The 19691-nt window shown below is 40.5% G+C and overlaps 1 protein-coding gene across 10 annotated transcripts in view; it reads left to right on the top strand.

The window, feature by feature from the left end:
• Positions 1 to 19691, top strand: part of HECTD4 (HECT domain E3 ubiquitin protein ligase 4) — a 197348-nt gene that overhangs the window by 60786 nt on the left and 116871 nt on the right. For 9 of the 10 annotated variants that reach the window (XM_012537331.3, XM_033408587.2, XM_033408588.2 and 6 more), the window contains 5 exons: positions 179 to 309; positions 3426 to 3534; positions 4206 to 4344; positions 7219 to 7389; positions 17441 to 17633. In XM_012537331.3, coding sequence (XP_012392785.2) covers positions 179 to 309; positions 3426 to 3534; positions 4206 to 4344; positions 7219 to 7389; positions 17441 to 17633 — 743 coding nt within the window. Of the gene's footprint in view, positions 1 to 178; positions 310 to 3425; positions 3535 to 4205; positions 4345 to 7218; positions 7390 to 17440; positions 17634 to 19691 lie in introns of those variants that run through there. The other variant, XM_033408591.2, reaches the window with a different exon arrangement.

Here is a 19691-nt window from a genome sequence, read left to right as displayed (position 1 = left end):
CACTACTTCGTAATTTTCTAATTTAAAAATATACGTAGTGTTAATGTCTTTTCAGATGTATAGTATTTGTGTAGAACTATTTTAGTTTTCTGCTCTTTGAGATGTTAAGTAGACCTTTATCTTCTTGCTGAAATGGATAGTCTCGGTGTCTTTATGATTCTCTATCTCCCCTATTTAGGCTGTTGCTTTTGGAAGGGGGACCTGGATCCCCCTCCTGTTTGCTTGGTGGCAAACACATAGTATCATGGGGGTATGAAGACATGTTGCCTGCACCAGATAGCAACACTGGCTCCAGTTCTGAAAATAAAGGTAATGCAAGGGTTTTGGTCCTGTGATTGAAATTAAGATATGAAAAGAGTGGTTTTAGATAATTGTGGAAAACAATTTAGATATAACTCTGTATTCCTTTTAATTAAGAGCTCAAGGTTCCTATACACGGTAATCATTGTCTGCTTTATCAGTAAAAGTATAAAAGCTGATACTCGGTGAGGTAAGAAAATGGATAGGTTTTACTATCTCAAGGGAAAAGGATCATCCGTACAGTCCTGCCAAGGAAGCATGAATTACTTAAATTCCTAGGTATTTGAATTTGGGCATGGGAGCCTTAAGTCCACGAATAGAGTATCAGGTCTTGTTGCCTGATGCTGTTTCTTTTAGTAACTTATTGTGTGTGTGTTGGTGAACCTCCTGTCCTACAAGCCAAAAAAAAAAAAAAAAAAAAGAGTGTTCAAAGGAGCATGAATTGTTAAGTATCCCCTTTAAATAAAGGAGACTAGATTAAAATGTTTTTACAGTTTTACAGGTATTACATATCTGTTTATTCTGTGATCTCAGTGAAAATGGCAGAAGGTCTCTGAAATGACCTGCAGTTAACTGACTTACCAGGTGAATTAGGCCTCTATTCGCTTGGTAGATGTACTGACCGGTGCCGTGGCACACAAAACCCATGAGGCCAGTAGGCTCTTCTTAGAGTCTGTGCATTGCTGCTCCCACCTACGGAGTTGCAGGCTTGCCAAGAGTCTGCCTTGCTTCCAAACCTGTTTGTTATTGTAATTGGTACTTGTGATTATAAGTGATAAAATAGGAATTTAAAAAACCCTAGGGAATTATTTACATTTAGAAATGGAAGGCTTTTAGGGCTTCCCTGGTGGTGCAGTGGTTAAGAATCCGCCTGCCAATGCAGGGGACATGGGTTCGAGCCCTGGTCTGGGAAGATCCCACGTGCCGCAGAGCAACTAAGCCCGTGTGCCACCAACTACTGAAGCCCGTGCGCCTAGAGCCCGTGCTCCGCAACAAGAGAAGCCACCGCAATGAGAAGCCCCGCACCACAATGAAGAGTAGCCCCCGCTCACCGCAACTAGAGAAAGCCTGTGTGCAGCAACGAAGACCCAACACAGCCAAAAAAAATTTAAATAAATAAATAAATTTATTTTTTTTAAAAATGGAATGCTTTAGAATGATTCAACAAAGCCAATCTCTAAGAAATTGTATTCTCTAAGAAATTAGAGTGGGATTCAGAGTCTATTCTGCCCACCCCTTCTCACACTTTTGATGGGGACAGCTTTCCTAGGTAACTGTAAGGGAATGGGGTTCAGTGTAAGCAGTGGGCCATCCCCACACCTCTCATCCAGTGCCTGTGCCTTTTCACGGTCCACTGTTTCTTCCAGACAGTCATGTGAAAGTGGTGAGAGGAACAGAGGCAAGACTTCTGGATGTGAGTTACTATCTTCACTGACTCAACTAGAGTCAATAGGAGAAGCAAAAAGCCTCCAATGCCCAAGAAGTTCTTAAACATTATAGGTGGAAATTTATAAATTCATACAAAACCAAAACTCCTTTCTTTACTCTCTCCTTTTACTCCTTTTAGTATCTCCTTTGGAGTAATTTCTTACTGAGGATGATGGTATTAAGCTGATCTGTATGCTTTTCACTCTCTTGTACCTTTGGTTTTGCTCCTGGCTAGAGAATGTTTTTCTTATAAAAATTTAAAAAGTAGTCTTATTTAATTTTTAATATGTGGAAACATTCAACATACCCAGATGTTGAAAGCATACTACAGTAAACCCTGTATACCCATCACTCAGCTTCAACAAGTGTCAACTCTGGCCAATCTTGTTTTACTCTGTTACCTTGACTCTCACTCCTTGTCAGATCCATACTCAAAAGGCCTTGGCCTTAATCTAAAGAGTGATGAATAAATGTATATTTATAAGTTTTAAGTTAAAATAAAATGTTTAAGGAATGAAATTAATATTTTGAAAATGATTACCTACTTTTAACTGTTTTTTGAAGAACTAATAGGAACAAGTCTTGGTTATCTTGGATTAGTAGGCTGAATTTTTAAGATAACCACATACTGAGTACTAATTTGAGTGCTGTTACACTGGATTTCTTATAATATGGCAAATAGTAGAGAAACTCCACTTAAACATAGTAAGTGGATTGATTTTGAAAATAAAAACAAAGTTTTATTTGTAAGCTCTCTTATTAAGGTAAATTCTCTAGAATATGTTAGTAAACCATTTACTATCATTCAGAGAGATACTATTTGTTTTAAGCTTGGGGAAGATACCCCTGAGGGTAAACATACTTGCTCTTTTTAAATAGAAGTGATATTATACTTTTGTGCTGTGTCACTCCAGAAATTTAAAATTAGGATCTCTAGATGGAAAATCCACAAGGAGTAGATTTTAGTTCAATGTATATCATCAGTCTATCAACATAAAATCATTTGCCATTCATGGGGCCCTGGCTTTGTACCAGAGAGCAGTGTGGGTGTTTACCTATGTTGTCTCATTTAACCATCACAGTAACTCTTGAGGTACATATTATCTTCATCTTACAGATGAAGAAACTGAAGTTTAAAGAGGCCCAAGGTCAACTAATAAGTGCCCCAAACTCTTAAATCTCACACCTTTTTTATTACACAATCCTTAGCGAAAGTATTGTATGCTTAGTCATTTCAGATTGGAGTTAGGAATGTATTTTTGCTTTTCAAAAAAAAAAAAGGAAAACAAATCTTTGGCAGAGACTGAACCAGGTTCTTCTGCTAATAACTATCTGACCTCTTTCCCTGATCTTGGTCTCTAATCCTACCTTCATTTTGGAGTTTTGTTTCAGGTGTTCAAGCCATCTTCCCTGGAAGTCACGTTGAAGCACTTATTTTATTATTTTTATTTCTGGCAGTACTGTGCAGCTTGCAGGGATCTTAGTTCCCCGACCAGGGATCGAACCTGGGGACCGGCAGTGAGAGCACTGAGTCCTAACCCACTGGACTGCCAGGGAATTCCCAAGAAGCACTTATTTAAGAAATGGGAGATTATCTTTCATTCAGCCTCCTAATGGCTTTTTCATTCGAAAAAGCACGTTTATAATTTCATTAGAAAAAGCATGTATATAATTTACTTGTGAAAAAACGATTTCAGATGCTGACTTGGGACGCTGTGTCACGGCAGATGGTCTTTACCTGTATACTACTAACTCAGTTGGAAGAGGAGTAAGCAAATTGGGGTCTGGATTACATGGTACTCTCAGGTCAGTTGCATGGAACTTGCTGAATGATTTGGCTGGAACGTTTTCCTCATTACCTAAATCTGTGATGAAGACACCCGGGAGTGTGTGCTAACTCCCCATAGACTGATGAGTGACTAAACAAGTCTGAATGACTGGTTTTCTCTTATTGTCACTTTCTTTCTCTGGTTCTGTTAATGCATTTCAGCTTTGTTTTGACTCTATAAAGAGTTTGGTAGCCCTAAAATCATTGTTTCTAGCTTCTAGCCAGAAATTCCTCTGTGATCAGAATTTTTATATTAATGACTTCTCCATGTTGATAAATGGGTATTTTTCGAGTTAAGTCTTTTTGTTCTTGGATTTGACATTGGATCAGTGGTGATTTTTTTTTTTCATTTGGAATATAAGATCTATGAATTGCTGCCAAAAGAAACCACAGTTTGAGATCCTTATGTATATTCAATTAGACCGTTTCCCCAACTTTTTCTCCTCTCCAATTTGTTGTGGGAAATTAATATTTGCCATAGTTTGTCAGTCTCAAAGTTAATATAATATGTTTATTCTCCATCAGATGTTTTGCATACTTAGTTATTGAAAAGAAATTAGGAGGGAAATGTTGTTTTGTCTGTTGTAACTCATTGCAGGGTTTCAGACATGACCTGGTGACTTAGCCTGTATACCGTTTTTCCCCACAGAGGTTTTGTGTACTGCCGGAATGAGGAGCTGGAACCAGGATGGATTGCTTTTGGCAGTGGCAGTCTTCTCCACCGGCCTGTATCTTTTGACAATAAACCTCACTCTCTTTTCCAGGTCATTGACCAGAATACCCTTCAGGTAAACAGAACACCAAGGCTTTGTGTTTTATATTTTGACGACAGTAAGGGAAGTTTGTGACATCATCAGAAGGAATAATAACACAGCTGATATAGTTTCCTGCCGGAGTGACATCCTTTTAACTGTCATCGTTTGGGCATTCTGTTTTTTCTCTAATGTCTTAAGTTTTCCCACATGATCTGAGTGAATGTGCTCTCTAAGAGTTACTAAGGCCAACAAACTTTTTTTAGGATTAAAAAAATTTTAGAGAGTCAAAGATGGTATAAATCCCAGCTTTTTTTTTTTAACTAGATCTATTTTGGGAAGGCATTATCTCCCTATTCAATTTGTTCTAAACAGCCTTTCTGTGGGAATGGGAGCTTTGAAATGAGTTTAGATAAAATCATTGTGCGCTTGGGATTGAGCTCATCCTTGGTGCTCTTAAAGCGCTCTGTTATGGCACTTGCTATATTATACTGAAATCGCCTGCTGTTGTGTCGAACTCCTCCCCAAGACCACACACACACCTTTAGGTCAGGACCCTGTCTTACTCATCTTTGTGTCCTTAGAATGTAGCACAACATTTGATTGATAATTGATAATAACAGTGTCTCTCTTTGCCAGGCTGTGGGTTTGGCAATTTACATACACTTCCTCTCCTTATCTGTGAGGTGTGACTACGGCAGTTTCATCTTACAGTTAAGGCACCTGAGGCTAGGCACGTTGTAAGCACTCAGTAAGTGTTTGTCCTTCAATGAAGGAGTGAGCTTAGAGAGGTTAAGTATCTTGCCACACAATAATGGCAGCATGAGAACTTGAACCCATCTGCTCTAGAGTTTGAGCTCTTTATGCTACAACTTTCTGCCTTTCAGCCAAAGTCAAACTGAACGGTTAGAGTTACTATCTGTGGAGTGAGTGCCCTGAGAGTAGTCACATCCAGGACTTAAGTGGGATGTTACATCTTTTCTTGTCTGTCACTCAACTGTGCCTTTCCTGGAGAACAGTCTTGCTCACCTTTGCATCTGCAGAGCACATAGGAGGTGCTCAAAAATTGTTTGTTTTTTTTTAATTTTATTTATTTTATTTTTGGCTGTGTTGGGTTTTTGTTGCTGCACGCGGGCTTTCTCTAGCTGTGGCGAAGGGGAGCTACTCTTCCTTGCGGAGCACGGGCTTCTCATTGCAGTGGCTTCTCTTGTTGCGGAGCACGGGCTCTAGATGCGCAGGCTTCAGTAGTTGCAGCACGCGGGCTTGGTAGTTGTGGCTCACGGGCTCTAGAGCACAGGCTCAGTAGTTGTGGCGCGTGGGCTTAGTTGCTCCGCGGTATGTGGGATCTTCCTGGACCAGGGCTCGAACCTGTGTCCCCTGCACTGGCAGGCGGATTCTTAACCACTGCACCACAGTGGAAGCCCTCAAAAATTGTTAGATGAATAAAATAACTAATAGATGCCAAATTAACTTCATTTCTTATCAGTAATGCAGATAGATGAGAACATTGCCTGTTCTCATTTGAACAGGCAATTTGAAATAGCCTGGGGACTTAAACAGATGTTAAATCTTGGAACGTGGTTTACATTTGAAGTAATGTCAGTATCCTCTGTGCTTTTGCAAAAACTTTGATGCCCAAGAAAGCAGTGTTCTCACTAACTAGATTGGTGCGTTGGAACAATTTGTGGGTAGCTTAAGCCATTCAGTAGCTGTCAACTTTCTAGATGTCTTGGCATTACAGATTGCAAAGTGTGGTTATAGCAACTAAATGACTTTTTTAACTTTTGAGGTAGCAAAAACAAGTCTGGAAAAAAGTTCATATGAAATGAGTTCAGGGGTCTAAAGTAACCTTAGGAAAACTAGTGACCCACCCGAAGAGATGGAGTAACTGAAGGTCATTCTTACTGTCTCCTAAATACACCTGACCTTCTCTAATTATTTTTATTTGGGGATTTTCAGTCCTGTTTCTATTCTTGGATTTTTTTTTTTTAAACCTAGTCAGCAGTTCTCTTGATTCTCATTTTCTCTTATTTTAAGTGCTTTTCTCTGGCAGTAAAAATTAGTATGTAATTGCACATTTAATATGAAATATGCAGAACTTATTCATTACACTGAAACTGAAAGATGTTTAGTATTAGAAACACATGCTTCATGTCTAATACAGAGAATGGGTGTTTGTCTTTTTCCTTCTGCTGGTCGTGGTGAATTTCAGTAAGCCCTCACGTGCAAAGTGAGGATCTGTGTGTACCTTCATCTCTTTACTCCTTCTCCCTCTTCTCTGCTTTCCCTTTTGTTTTTTTCTCACCTTTGCTTTTTTCCTTCCTTCCATAATTATTAATTTCTGAGTTAGACTCTGAATTAGGTGCTGGGAATATAAAGATGAATAAGATATAGTTCCTGTCCTTTAAATATACTTAAGCCTTAAATTTATATACTAAGGGAATTTCAGAAAGTACTGTTTCTCTAAAACTTTGTTTTTTTCTTTTTTTTAACATCTTTATTGGAGTATAATTGCTTTACAATGTTGTGTTAGTTTTTGCTGTATAACAAAGTGAATCAGCTATATGTATACATATATCCCCATATCCCCTAAAAAACTTTGTTTTTAATAAGTGTTTGATAAAACACACGTGCATAGCAGATTCAAAGTGTTTAGTAATACTTTTTCCTATTAAAATGTAATGGGAATTAATCTCAGGAATCTTTTAATCTATTGCATGGCCCATTGTATGAACTCTTATATTTCTGTCATATAATTTTCATATATTATTCTTAGAGGTAAATGTCAGTTTTATTTTGACCAGGAGGCCTATTGAATTCTCTTCTTGGACTTAATGGCATTAATGATGAACTGATAGAATCAGAATTTACATGTCACACTAATGAAGTTTTCCTCCCTTTCATGTTCAGGTGTGCCAGATGGTGCCAATGCCAGCCAATCACCTCCCTGTGGGCAGCACTATGAGCACCGTGCACCTTTCTTCAGATGGTACTTACTTCTATTGGATCTGGTCTCCTGCCAGTCTGAATGAGAAAACACCTAAGGGACATTCTGTCTTCATGGACATTTTTGAACTTGTGGTAAGTTTCAGTTTCTCATTTTATGTCTTTGCAGAGACATTTTTTACTTGCTTTCTTTTTATAATTGGTTTACAAAGGACCTAAGAAACTTGGAGTACTTGTACAGTGTGTTCACTCTTGCCTGAAAATTGACTTCTCTCTTGGATGTCTTTGAAGATTTCTTTGTTTGGAGTTGTATGACACAAATAAAGGCAAGGTTTTTGAAGGTTAATCTAGCAACAGAGTGGAGATAAGGATAGTTAATGTATAGACAGTGGGCTTTTAAGTAGAAATGCTCATAAGCTTCTTGGAAATTTGGAACTAAATTGCACTAGCAAGATTGGGTCTACAGATGGATATTGGGAGTCCCCAAGAGAGATGACAGTTGATATTGTGAGAAGGCAGTCATTCATTCATTCATTAGATATTGGCTAAGTATCTACTGAGAACCAGGCATGGTGGTATCTAGGTGGTGGGAATACAGTGATGGGCAAGGGGGACAGGACCCTTGCTCAAATGGAGCTTGAATTTTTGCGGGTGGGTTGAGTTGTGGTGGTGGTGGAGAGACAAAACATTAACCATAAACAAGTGAACAGATACGTGGACAACATAATTTGAGGTAGTGAAGGAAAAGTAGTAGCTAACCAGATGAAGAAGTTGGGGAATAGGGAGGAAAGAACATGGTAGGAAAGGGAGACCACAAATGGAAAAGCTCTGTGGAGGGAGCGAGCATGTGTTTTATTGGAAAGGACAGCGGGCCAGAGTGGTTGAGTGCAGAGAGAAGAGCTTGGGGCAAAGAGAGACTGGAAACCATGATGGTCCAGATCTGCACTGTCTAATATAATAGCTAGTAGCCACATGTGGCTATTTAAATTAATCAGAATTAAATACAATTAAAACTTCAGTTGCTCAGTTGCATTAGCCACGTTTCAAGTCCTCAGTAGCCACATGTGGCAGGCTAGTGGCTACCATGTTGAACATCAAAGATAGAGAACATTTCCATCATTGAAGAAAGGTCTATTGGACAGCACTGGTCTAGATAATATTTGTAGAGACTTGTAAAGAAAAAATTGCCCCAAGCCAGGTCTGTGACAAAACCTTTTTATATAATGTAATTTACAACCTCCTTCTGGGAAGAAATTAGCATTCCTGAAGGAAAAAAAAAACACTGAAGCAATTTCTGATAAACTTTAATGGGGTTAAAACTTGTTCTGGGAAAGAAGTCATCCATCCTGCCAGTTAACTGTCAGTCTAGTAACCTTTAACTGTACATTCTTTTTTTTTTTTCTATCTAGTTTCTCAGTATTGTCAAATCATTATCTTTTCTTATAAAATGTCTTAGCCAGAGTGAGTCTTTGAATTGATCTGCTAGAGATTGTACTACTAGAAGATGCGTTCATAATTAAATTGTTAGAAATGCCTTTTTTAAAAAGTTGTTTTTAAACAGACCTAACGAGCTAGTTAAAAGATTTAGGTCTTTGTCCTAAGAATAATGGGAAAACATCAAAGAATTCCCCTTTCCCTTATATGCTTTTGTTAAATTAAAAAATATCTATATCAAAGAAAAACATGTACATGGATTAAAACTTGAGGTAGCACATCTAGGCTCATAATGAAAAGTGAGAGTCTCTTGCCCCATCCCTAGCATGTTCCTTATAGACAGTTACTTTAATGGTGTCAGCTTTTCCTTCTTCTGGTGGCTGCTTTCATATTTCTAAGTAAAAGGCTTATATTGCTGTTTCTTGGTTTACTAACCCTATATATATTGTGTGTGTGTGTGTGTGTGTGTGTGTGTGTGTGTGTGTTTTGTTTTTTTTGTTTTTTGCTGTGATAGATGAGCATTTGGCTCAGTTCATCCCCTTTCTTTCCTCCTTCTTCCTAATGTATTTATTTCATTCATTTTAATTCCTCTTTGGAGGAGAATATCTTTGTAACTTATAGTTAACCTTTTATTACTTGTTCCTCAGCTCTAGGTAGTAGTAGTGTCCCTTCCTGCACGAACCCGTGTCCCCTGCATCGGCAGGCGGACTCTCAACCACTGCACCACCAGGGAAGCCGTATTCTTCTTTTTAAAGTATGATGATGGCATTGTGATTATATAAGAAAATGTCCATATTTTTAGAGATGTGTAGTGAAGTATTCAGAAGTGGAATTACATGATGTCTAGGACATGCTTTATTTATTTTTAAAAATTTTTACTGGAGTATAGTAGATTTACAGTGTTGTGTTAGTTTCAGGTGTACAGCAAAGTGAATCAGTTATACATATAAATATATCCACTCTTTTTTAGATTCTTTTCCCATGTAGGCCATTACAGAGTATTGAGTAGAGTTCCCTGTGCTCTACAGTAGGTCCTTATTAGTTATCTATTTTATATATAGTAGTGTGTATATGTCAGTCCCAAGTCTGGGATATGCTTTAAAATGCTTGAGCAAAAATAGATGGGTGGGTTAAACAGATTTGGCCGTATCTGGTTAAATTTGGCCGTATCTGGTTGAATCTGGATGATGGATATATGGAGGTTCACTATACTATTCACTATTTTTGCATTTTTGAAATTTTTCATCATAAGATAAAAAATTCTTAAGCATCACCGGCCACTAGTTTAGCAGCTTCTAAAATGCTGACTTGGGGGACTTGGTGGTCCAGTGGTTAAGACTTAGCCTTTCAGTGCAGGGGGTGCGGGTTCAATCCCTGGTCAGGGAGCTAAGATCCCACATGCCCTGTGGCCACAAAACCAAAAACATAAAACAGAAGCAATGTCGTAACAAATTCCGTAAAGACTTTAAAAAAATGGCCCACATCAAAAGTATATTTAAAAGATAAAATAAAATGCTGACTTGGGAAGGTAAACATAGATATCTATCTGGCTTTCTGCCTATGGTACTTTCACAGAAGGGAACACTGTGTAGCCATTAAAAAGCATGGGGCAGATCTGCATCTATTGAAGTAGATTAATTTCCAAGTTATATTGTTTAGTACAGAAAGCTAGGTTCAGAGCACTGTGTATAATCACTACCTGCTGTATGATAAAAGTTGTGGCTGGCGGGGAGGCGTGGATTCTCTCTGGAATTGTCCTTCTCCTATGATAACAGCTCTCCTCTCTCAGTGGATCACTCACCACAGCGTACAAATACATGAGAGGATATCCAGCCTTGAAAAATCAAAACCAACTCCCTTGACCCACACCCGCCTCCACTCCCCTATTCTTTGGCTCCCATTTACAGCAATATGCTTAAAAGAGTTTATTTTTACTGTTCTGTGTTCTTTCCTCCCATTCTCTCTTGAACCTGCTCCAATCAGTTTTGTATCCTCATCACACCACCAAAACAGCTCTTCCCGAGTTCATCAGGGACTTCCACAGTAGTCAATTCAAGGGCAACTCAGTTTTCTTTTTACTCGACCTTTTAGCAGTATTTAACGTGGCTTCACCCCCTCTGCCATTCTTGAAAAGGTTTTCACTTGGACTTTGGGACACCCATAGGACTTCTCCTGTCACTGGTTGTTCCTGCCCAGCCTGTCTTCCCTACCTCTCAACAGTCACGGGCACCAGGACCTATTTCCAGGACCCTTTCTCTCTATCTGCTCTTACTCCCTTGTTGATCTCATCCTATCTTGTAGCTTGAAACACATCTCTATACAGATAATGCTCAAATTTGCTCCTCAGCCAAAACCTGTCCCTGAAGCTCTAGATGCGTATTGATGTGGGTGGGTGTTTGTATATGCACAGAATATGAGACTTTTCCGGTTGGAAGTCTGATAGTTCCCTCACGCTAGACATGCCCTCTACCAAACTCATGATTTTACTCCAGACCTGCTTCTCCTGCAGGCTTTCCCATTTCAGTTCATGGCATCTGTGTCCTTTCAGTGCTGGCCAAAGACCTTGGTGTCCCTCTCTATTCCTCTTTCTTTCCTTCCCAAATTCCATGTCCAGTCATATGCTGTCTGCTTTATCTTCAGAGTGTCTCCCAAATCCCATTCACCTCTGTAAAGGTACTGTGTGATTTGGGCCCCCTCTCACCCCACTCTAGCCACACCTGGTCTCCTTGCTGACATACAAACACACTGAATGTGCTCCCCCCTCTGGACCTTTGTGCTGGGCTGTCATCGCACAGGTAACCAGATGGCTTGTTCTCACTTATTTTAGGTCTCTGCTCAAATATCACCTTATCAGAAAGACCTTTCTGACAATTCTTTATAAATTATTTTATGTAAAATATAATCCTGTCCCTCCTTATCCCTTTTACCTTGCTTTTTCTTTGTGGCTCTTATTACTGCCAGTTTATTTGCTTATTTATTGACTGTCTCCCTTGCCTAGAATGTCAGCTCCAGGGCAGGGATTTTGTTCTCTTTTATTGACTGCTGTGTCCCCAGCACCTAGAACAATGTGCCTGGCACACAATAGGTGATTACTAGATACTTGTTGAATGAGTGGAAGCATCACAAGAAACTGGAAACATTAGTTGCGTCTGAGGAGGGAACGTAGTGGGGAAGGCATTGCTTTCCACCGTTCATCTTTCTATGTGTTTTAAAAGTTTAAAAAGGGGCTATAAAAAGTTAAATTTTGGGGACTTCCCTGGCAGTCCAGTGGTTAAGACTTCGGCTTCCAATGCAGGGGATCTGGGTTCGATCCCTGGTCGGCGAGCTAAGATCCTACATGCCTTCGTGACCAAAAAACCAAAACATAAAACAGAAGCAATATTGTAACGAATTCAATAAAGACTTTAAAAAAATTAAATTTTTATAAAGTTTTATAAATTTTTATAAGAAGGAGAACTTGGTTATTAACAGCATTGAATTCTGTTCAGAAGTCAAGATTGAGCCTGAAAGAGGTCTTTTGAATGGAGAATATGGAGGCTATTGGTGGTAGCCTTAGCAAGAGCTGTTGGGGAGGGTAAGGGGTGGAAGCCAGATGGAGCTGGCTGAGAAGTGAGGTGGAAAAGATGGTGGTGAAGAATAGATAATTCTCTCCAGACGTTTGCAATGAAAAAAGGAGAGAAATCAGCGGGGAGGTAGTGGAGTAGACTGTGGGGACATGGAAGTATTTTTAACTTTGCTTTTTAAACCTTAAATTATTATGATTATTTCTTTTACATTTTTATTGGAGTATAATTGCTTTACAATGGTGTGTTAGTTTCTGCTTTATAACAAAGTGAATCAGTTATACATATACATATGTTCCCATATCTCTTCCCTCTTGAGTCTCCCTCCCTCCCACCCTCCCTATCCCGCCCCTCCAGGTGGTCACAAAGCACCAAGCTGATCTCCCTGTGCTATGCGGCTGCTTCCCACTAGCTATCTACCTTATGTTTGGTAGTGTATATATGTCCATGCCTCTCTCTCGCTTTGTCACAGCTTACCCTTCCCCTTCCCCATATCCTCAACTCCATTCTCTAGTAGGTCTGTGTCTTTATTCCTGTCTTACCCCTAGGATCTTCATGACATTTTTTTTTCTTAAATTCCATACATATGTGTTAGCATATGGTATTTGTCTTTCTCTTTCTGACTTACTTCACTCTGTATGACAGACTCTAGGTCTATCCACCTCATTACAAATAGCTCAATTTCATTTCTTTTTATGGCTGAGTAATATTCCATTGTATATATGTGCCACATCTTCTTTATCCATTCAGTGGATGATGGACACTTAGGTTGTTTCCATCTCCGGGCTATTGTAAATAGAGCTGCAATGAACATTTTGGTACATGACTCTTTTTGAATTATGGTTTTCTCAGGGTATATGCCCAGTAGTGGGATTGCTGGGTCATATGGTAGTTCTATTTGTAGTTTTTTAAGGAACCTCCATACTGTTCTCCATGGTGGCTGTACCAATTCACATTCCCACCAGCAGTGCAAGAGTGTTCCCTTTTCTCCACACCGTCTCCAGCATTTATTGCTTCTAGAGTTTTTGATGATGGCCATTCTGACTGGTGTGAGATGATATCTCATTGTAGTTTTGATTTTCATTTCTCTAATGATTAATGATGTTGAGCATTCTTTCATGTGTTTGTTGGCAGTCTATATATCTTCTTTGGAGAAATGTCTATTTAGGTCTTCTGCCCATTTTTGGATTGGGTTGTTTGTTTTTTTGTTATTGAGCTGCATGAGCTGCTTATAAATTTTGGAGATTAATCCTTTGTCAGTTTCTTCATTTGCAAATATTTTCTCCCATTCTGAGGGTTGTCTTTTGGTCTTGTTTATGGTTTCCTTTGCTGTGCAAAAGCTTTGAAGTTTCATTAGGTCCCATTTGTTTATTTTTGTTTTTATTTCCATTTCTCTAGGAGGTGTGTCAAAAAGGATCTTGCTGTGATTTATGTCATAGAGTGTTCATGTGTTCATAGAAGTCCATCTCCCCCTTCACCTGATGGGTTTATTATTTCCTTTAAATTATGATCTGGCTGACTGAGATGCCCTTCATTCATCCTTCCTGTGTTAATCCAGTGCCTTGTCTGGGTAGCAGGGTAATAAGCCTTTGTTTTCAAGGTGCTTACATTAGAGTGTGGGGAATGAGTAAGAAAGGAAACAACAAGAACAAAATAATTTCAGCAAGTGATAAATGCTGGGGAGAAAATAAAACAGGATAATGCGATACAGAGTGAGGGGGCATGGAAGTGGGGAGCCGCTCCAGTTTGCCTGGCAGATAGGGCCATTCTGAGGAAGGACATTTGAACTGAGACGAGAATGATGAGAAGCAGCCATCCATCCTGCCAGGGAGGGCAACCAACCATCCCCGTTGGCCTGGGCCTGAGAGATTTCTTGGGACATGGGACTTTCAGTGCTAAAACCAGGACAGTCTCGGGCAAACCAGAACTAGTCCAGTCCAGGAAGAGGGATCAGCAAGTACAGGCCTAGCGTACAGGCATTTTGGAGGGGCGACAGAAGGCAGTGCGGCTGAAAGTGTGGTGAGAAAGGGGGAGCAGAGGCAGACCAGCCAGGGAGGTCAGTGGATGTTGGACCCTGTGGACCTTACCAGTAGGTTGGATTTTATTATAAGTGTGTTGGGAAGCTGCTGCAGGGTTTCAAACAGGGAAGGAGATGGTTTTATTTACATTTGTAAATAAATCATTGGCTGGTGTGTGGAGAGTAAAGCATATGGGGCCAAAGTGGAAATGGGGAGACCAGTTGAGAGGCTGGATGGTCATCGGGCTTGAGGTGCTTGGGCCAGGAAGGGAGCCAGAGGGAAGCTTCTCATCGTTACTAACTCTGTGCTGCTTCTTACTCCTCCCAGGCTCTTCCCCTCCTTTCTAAATCAGTAGTAGCTTTTTCATCCCAAAGAGCTTCTTAGCTAAGGACAGAGGTTCCCAGATTTACCACTTGGGCACCAAAGCCCAGTCCTCCTTGCTTCTCACAGGCGCTTTATCAGGTTTTCTTTTCAGTATTTTCGAAGCACTTGAACACAATGATACGATTTTTTTTCTTAAGCTATCTGCTGTCTTTCTCATAGGGCTAGTCTGGGTAATGCTTCTGAATGCCAAGTGATTGCTTTTTATCTGGATGCCTTTGAAGGGTCATATTTGGAGTCGTGCAACAGAACTAGAGCTATACTTGGTAAAGGGTAATCTAGCTGGGGTGTGTGTGTGTGTAAAATGATGTGGTAAGATGTGGACGTGTTAAATTTTAGGCGACAGAAGGCTGCTCCAGTCGAAATGCTGGGGAGTGGGAGGCAGTTGGAGAAGCGGCACTAGATCTCAGTAGCAAGGCTGGGTCTGTATATAGAAACGTGGGAGCCACCTCGGAGAGCTGGTATTGGATTTGGGCCAGGGCACCGATTTGTTTACTCAGCAAAGCTTCAAGTATTTACTGCGTGCCTCTGAGTGCTAGAAATGTTATGGTGAACAAGGCAGGCAGGATCCCGGCTCTCAGGGAGCCAATATTCAGTTGGGGCGGGGAAGGTAGAAGGTCAAACAATCAATGAATTAATGAGTAAAATAATTTCAGAGAATGGTAAATGCTGTGCAGATAAAACTGGGTGATGTGCTCTGGCTTGTGGGGGGTGGGTGGGTGGATGGAGGAGATTCCTCTTTAGATTGGTAATCATAGGAGGCCTCTTTGAGGCAGTGACATTTTACCTGAGACCCGAATGATGGGAAGGAACCAGCCACACATAGGAGGATCTAGGGACAGAGTGTTTCAGGCAGAGGTCTTAGACACCAGAGGCTGGGTCTAACTCTAAGCAAACTCCCATTTAGGTAAGTGGAGATGGGAACCAGCAAATAAGAGGAGAACAGGGAGGGCAGGAACTATCTTGGCTTTGCTCATTAGAAGAGTCCCTTACACATAGGTAAGTGTTCATGTTAAAAAGAAACAAACTGGGATTGTGTTCTACCACTGAGACTGAGGAAGGACAACCTTAAGAGTTCTGGCAACCGTGGCACAACCTACACGGAAGTCAAGAAAAAGGTTGATTTTGGTTCTACGTTACTCTCGGCCCATCAAGAATGTCCACTTGTTAGAGGGAGCTGAGTTAAGTAGCTGCAAAGTGTTAAAAAGCAGAGGGGAGGAAATAGAAACAGGATTTCGAACTCTCTAAGAAACTCATTCCCTTACCATTTGTGAATGTCTTGTAAAAGCCTCCCCCCACCAGGTCCAGCCCTTCCGGGAACCTCGCCTGGCTGTGCTCCTCAATTTGCTCTCTTTCTCTTGCCTCTTCTCTGCTACCACCCTTTCACTTTGTACTTCTTTTTGTTTTTTTATTTGCTTCTGGAAGCCTTGCCGCTTTATACTCCTGTTCTCTCTTATCTCTAGTCCTGCCCACCTTCGCTAGTGGCATCTGTTTCTGAGACTGCAGCCAGATCCAGGAGCCTGGGTCTGGAGGGGGCAGTGGGTACAGAGGCTGCATGAGATACATTTGGGACATTTGATAGTGAGTGGGAGTGGAGAAGAGGGATGGTATTGCAATGGGCCACCAAGGTTTTGTTTAAGATCCCGGAGGCCTGTGAATACCTGACACCAGGAAATCAGAGAGGGAGACCTTGAGCGTGAAGGGGCAGATGGGAGATAACTGAGGGAGCAGTTAGAGAGGAGGCAGAGTGCTTCTTCCTTAAATAACATGAGGTGAAGTGCTTCTTCCTCTGGATTAAGAGGAAAGGAATAGGGCTTCCCTGGTGGTGCAGTGGTTGAGAGTCCGCCTGGTGATGCAGGGGACACCGGTTCGTGCCCCGGTCTGGGAAGATCCCACATGCCGCGGAGCTGCTGGGCCTGTGAGCCATGGCCGCTGGGCCTGTGCGTCCGGAGCCTGTGCTCCGCAACGGGAGAGGCCACAACAGTGGGAGGCCCGCGTACCGCAAAAACAAAAAAGAGGAAAGGAATAAATGAGGCTGGATACAAAGATTCTTGAGTGGGAAGAGAGATGAGTGGGAGCAGCTTACAGTAAGTGGTCTGGATCTTTTTAGCAATAAAGAAAGCCAGGTGGTCTGCTTAAAGCCAAGCTCAAAATTTGGTGAAGGAATTTTGGAATCACCACTCCAGAGATTTTTCTGGGGAATAATCAAGTGATGAAGGAAGAACTGCCAAGTACCAGCAAGGATCCAGTTGAAGCTGGCGTATATTTTTAGCAGACAAAGTCTGCCTTTCTCCACGATTGCTCTGCCAGTACCCAAGCAGCTGGGGCTAGTGTTGACTGCTGTTAATACAGAGTTTGGATTTTAGCCAATTATATTTCAAGAAGACATTATCCTCATAGTTGTACTTAGTGGTAAATCAAGATCTGATTGACTTGTTTTCCTCTCATCTTACTTGTACCTGTCAGAAGTTTGTAATTAGTGAGAGCTGCCTGTGGAATTCAATATAAGGAATTTTAATCAACAGCCTTCCATAGAACCTATTAAACTTAGCTCATTACTTTTAAAATCTGGGCTATTATGAAAAATGAAAGCTCTCAAACTTCTCGTAGCCTTCCTTTTGTTCTCAGTTTCTGTAGAGCAGTTAGGTTTTGGGGTATACACCTACTCAGGTACAATTTTGGGAAATGTTTTTGAGTAACCAGATGACAATAATACACTTCTCAAGTAGAAATTTGCTAAATGAATGGAAACAGATATCATTTAAGGACCTCTTTTTCTTTAAATATTAGGTTGAAAATGGTGTATTTGTAGCCAACCCGCTTCAGGAACGCACAATTCTAATGAGAAAAGAGGGCGAATCTGCAAAAAGCATTAATGAGATGCTTCTGAGCAGACTTTCACGCTACCGAGCCTCGCCATCCGCAACGCTGGCTGCCCTTACCGGCTCCACCATCTCCAACACCCTGAAAGAGGACCAGGCAGGTAGGCTGCCCTTCGCTTTTTCAGCTATATATATTTTTAAGACCTTATTTTTTAGAACAGTTTTAGGTTCGTAGCAAAAGTAAAGGAAGGTGCAGATTTCTCGTCTACCTCCTGCCCCCACACATGCACAGCCTCCCTTATTATCAACATCCCCACCAGAGTGGTCCGTTTGTTACAACTGATGAACCCACCCTGACACATCATAATCACCCAGAGTCCATAGTTCACCTTAGGGTTCACTCTTGGTCTTGTACATTCTGTGGGTTTGGACAAATGCATAATGACATGTGTGCATTATTATGGCATCATATACAGTGCTTTTATTGCCTTAAAAATCCTCTGTGCTCTACCTGTTCATCCCTCCCCACCCCCCAAGCCCTGGCCACCACTGATCTTTTTATTGTCTTCATAGTTTTGCCTTTTCCAGAATGTCATGTAATTGGATTTATACAGAATGTAGCCTTTCATATTGGCTTCTCTCACTTAGTAATATGCCTTTAAGATTCCTCCATGCCTTTTCATGGCTTGGTACATTCAGCTTGTGATTAGTGCATGCTGCCTGTGGAATTCAGGCAATACTTGTATTGAGCATTTACAGTGTGCCGTACAAAGCACTTTGCTTTACGTAGTTCACCGTTTTTAATGTCCTTCCAGTCACTTTTCATTTTTTTTAATTCCAAGCTAATACATACTGTTGGCTGTGGACATGAATTAGCATGAATCTGTAATAATTCAAAGCAGCTCTGTGTTTAATGGTAAATACCTTATCATTACTGTTAGTATAAACTGTTTTCACATTTAGCATCTGCTTCATGAATGTAAAAAACTCATTTAGCATCATCTTCACTAAATACATTCTTTTTTTTTAACATCTTTATTGGAATGTAATTGTTTTACAATGTTGTGTTAGTTTCTGCTGTGTAACAAAGTGAGTCAGCTATATGTATACATATATCCCCATATCCCCTCCCTCTTGCATCTCCCTCCCACCCTCCCTATCCCACCCCTCTAGGTGGTCACAAAACACCGAACTGATCTCCCTGTGCTATGCAGCTGCTTCCCACTAGCTATCTATTTTACGTTTGGTAGTGTATATATGTCAATGCCACTCTCACACTTCGTCCCAGCTTACCCTTCCCCCCTCCCCCGTGTCCTTAAGTCCATTCTCTACATCTGCGTCTTTATTCCTGTCCTGCCCCTAGGTTCATCAGAACCATTTTTTTTTGACTCCATATATATGTGTTAGCATACGGTATTTGTTTTTCTCTTTCTGACTTACTTCACTCTGTATGACAGACTCTAGGTCCACCCACCTCACTACAAATAGTTCAATTTTATTTCTTTTTATGGCCAAGTAATATTCCATTGTATATATGTGCCACATCTTCTTTATCCATTCATCTGTTGCTGGACACTTAGGTTGCTTCCACGTCCTGGCTATTGTAAATAGTGCTGCAATGAATATTGTGGTACATGATTCTTTTTGAATTATGGTTTTCGCAGGGTATATGCCCAGTAGCGGGATTGCTGGGTCATATGGTAGTTCTATTTTTAGTTTTTCTAAATACATTCTTGACCAAGAAAATGAGAGGCAAACCTTCCACAACAGAGGTTGCTTTTTCTGGAATTTGGCATTTAGTGTTTGCACTTTAATATTTGAAAATAGTTACAGAGTTTGAAAGTGAAAACAATATAAAAGGTATATGCAGAGAAATCTTACTCCCGTGTCCTTGTATATTCAGTATTTGCCCCACCCTACCCCCTATAGGTAGCTCTATTTATTAGTTTTTGTTTATCCTGTCAGAGTTTTTTTATGCAAAGAGAAATTAAATTAATTTAGAAAGACAAATTTATGTATTTTTATTGTCCTTCTTTTCTCAATAAAAGGTAGCCTTCTAAACACACTGTTCTGTACTTTTAAAGCAGGAATTCTTCATGGGGATAAGCCTTTCAGAGGTTCATAAATATGCTCTCCCAAAGTTTTAAATAACATATGTATCATCATAATTTTTATCAGATGTTCAAGGCCATTTATGACCCCCCCAAAGTCAAGAACCA

The sequence above is a fragment of the Orcinus orca genome, chromosome 15, assembly GCF_937001465.1.
Source record: "Orcinus orca chromosome 15, mOrcOrc1.1, whole genome shotgun sequence".
Classification (NCBI taxonomy): Eukaryota; Metazoa; Chordata; class Mammalia; order Artiodactyla; family Delphinidae; genus Orcinus; species Orcinus orca.
The sequence above is the reverse complement of the archived record's forward strand: the minus strand, read 5'-3'. Positions and strand labels throughout refer to the sequence as shown.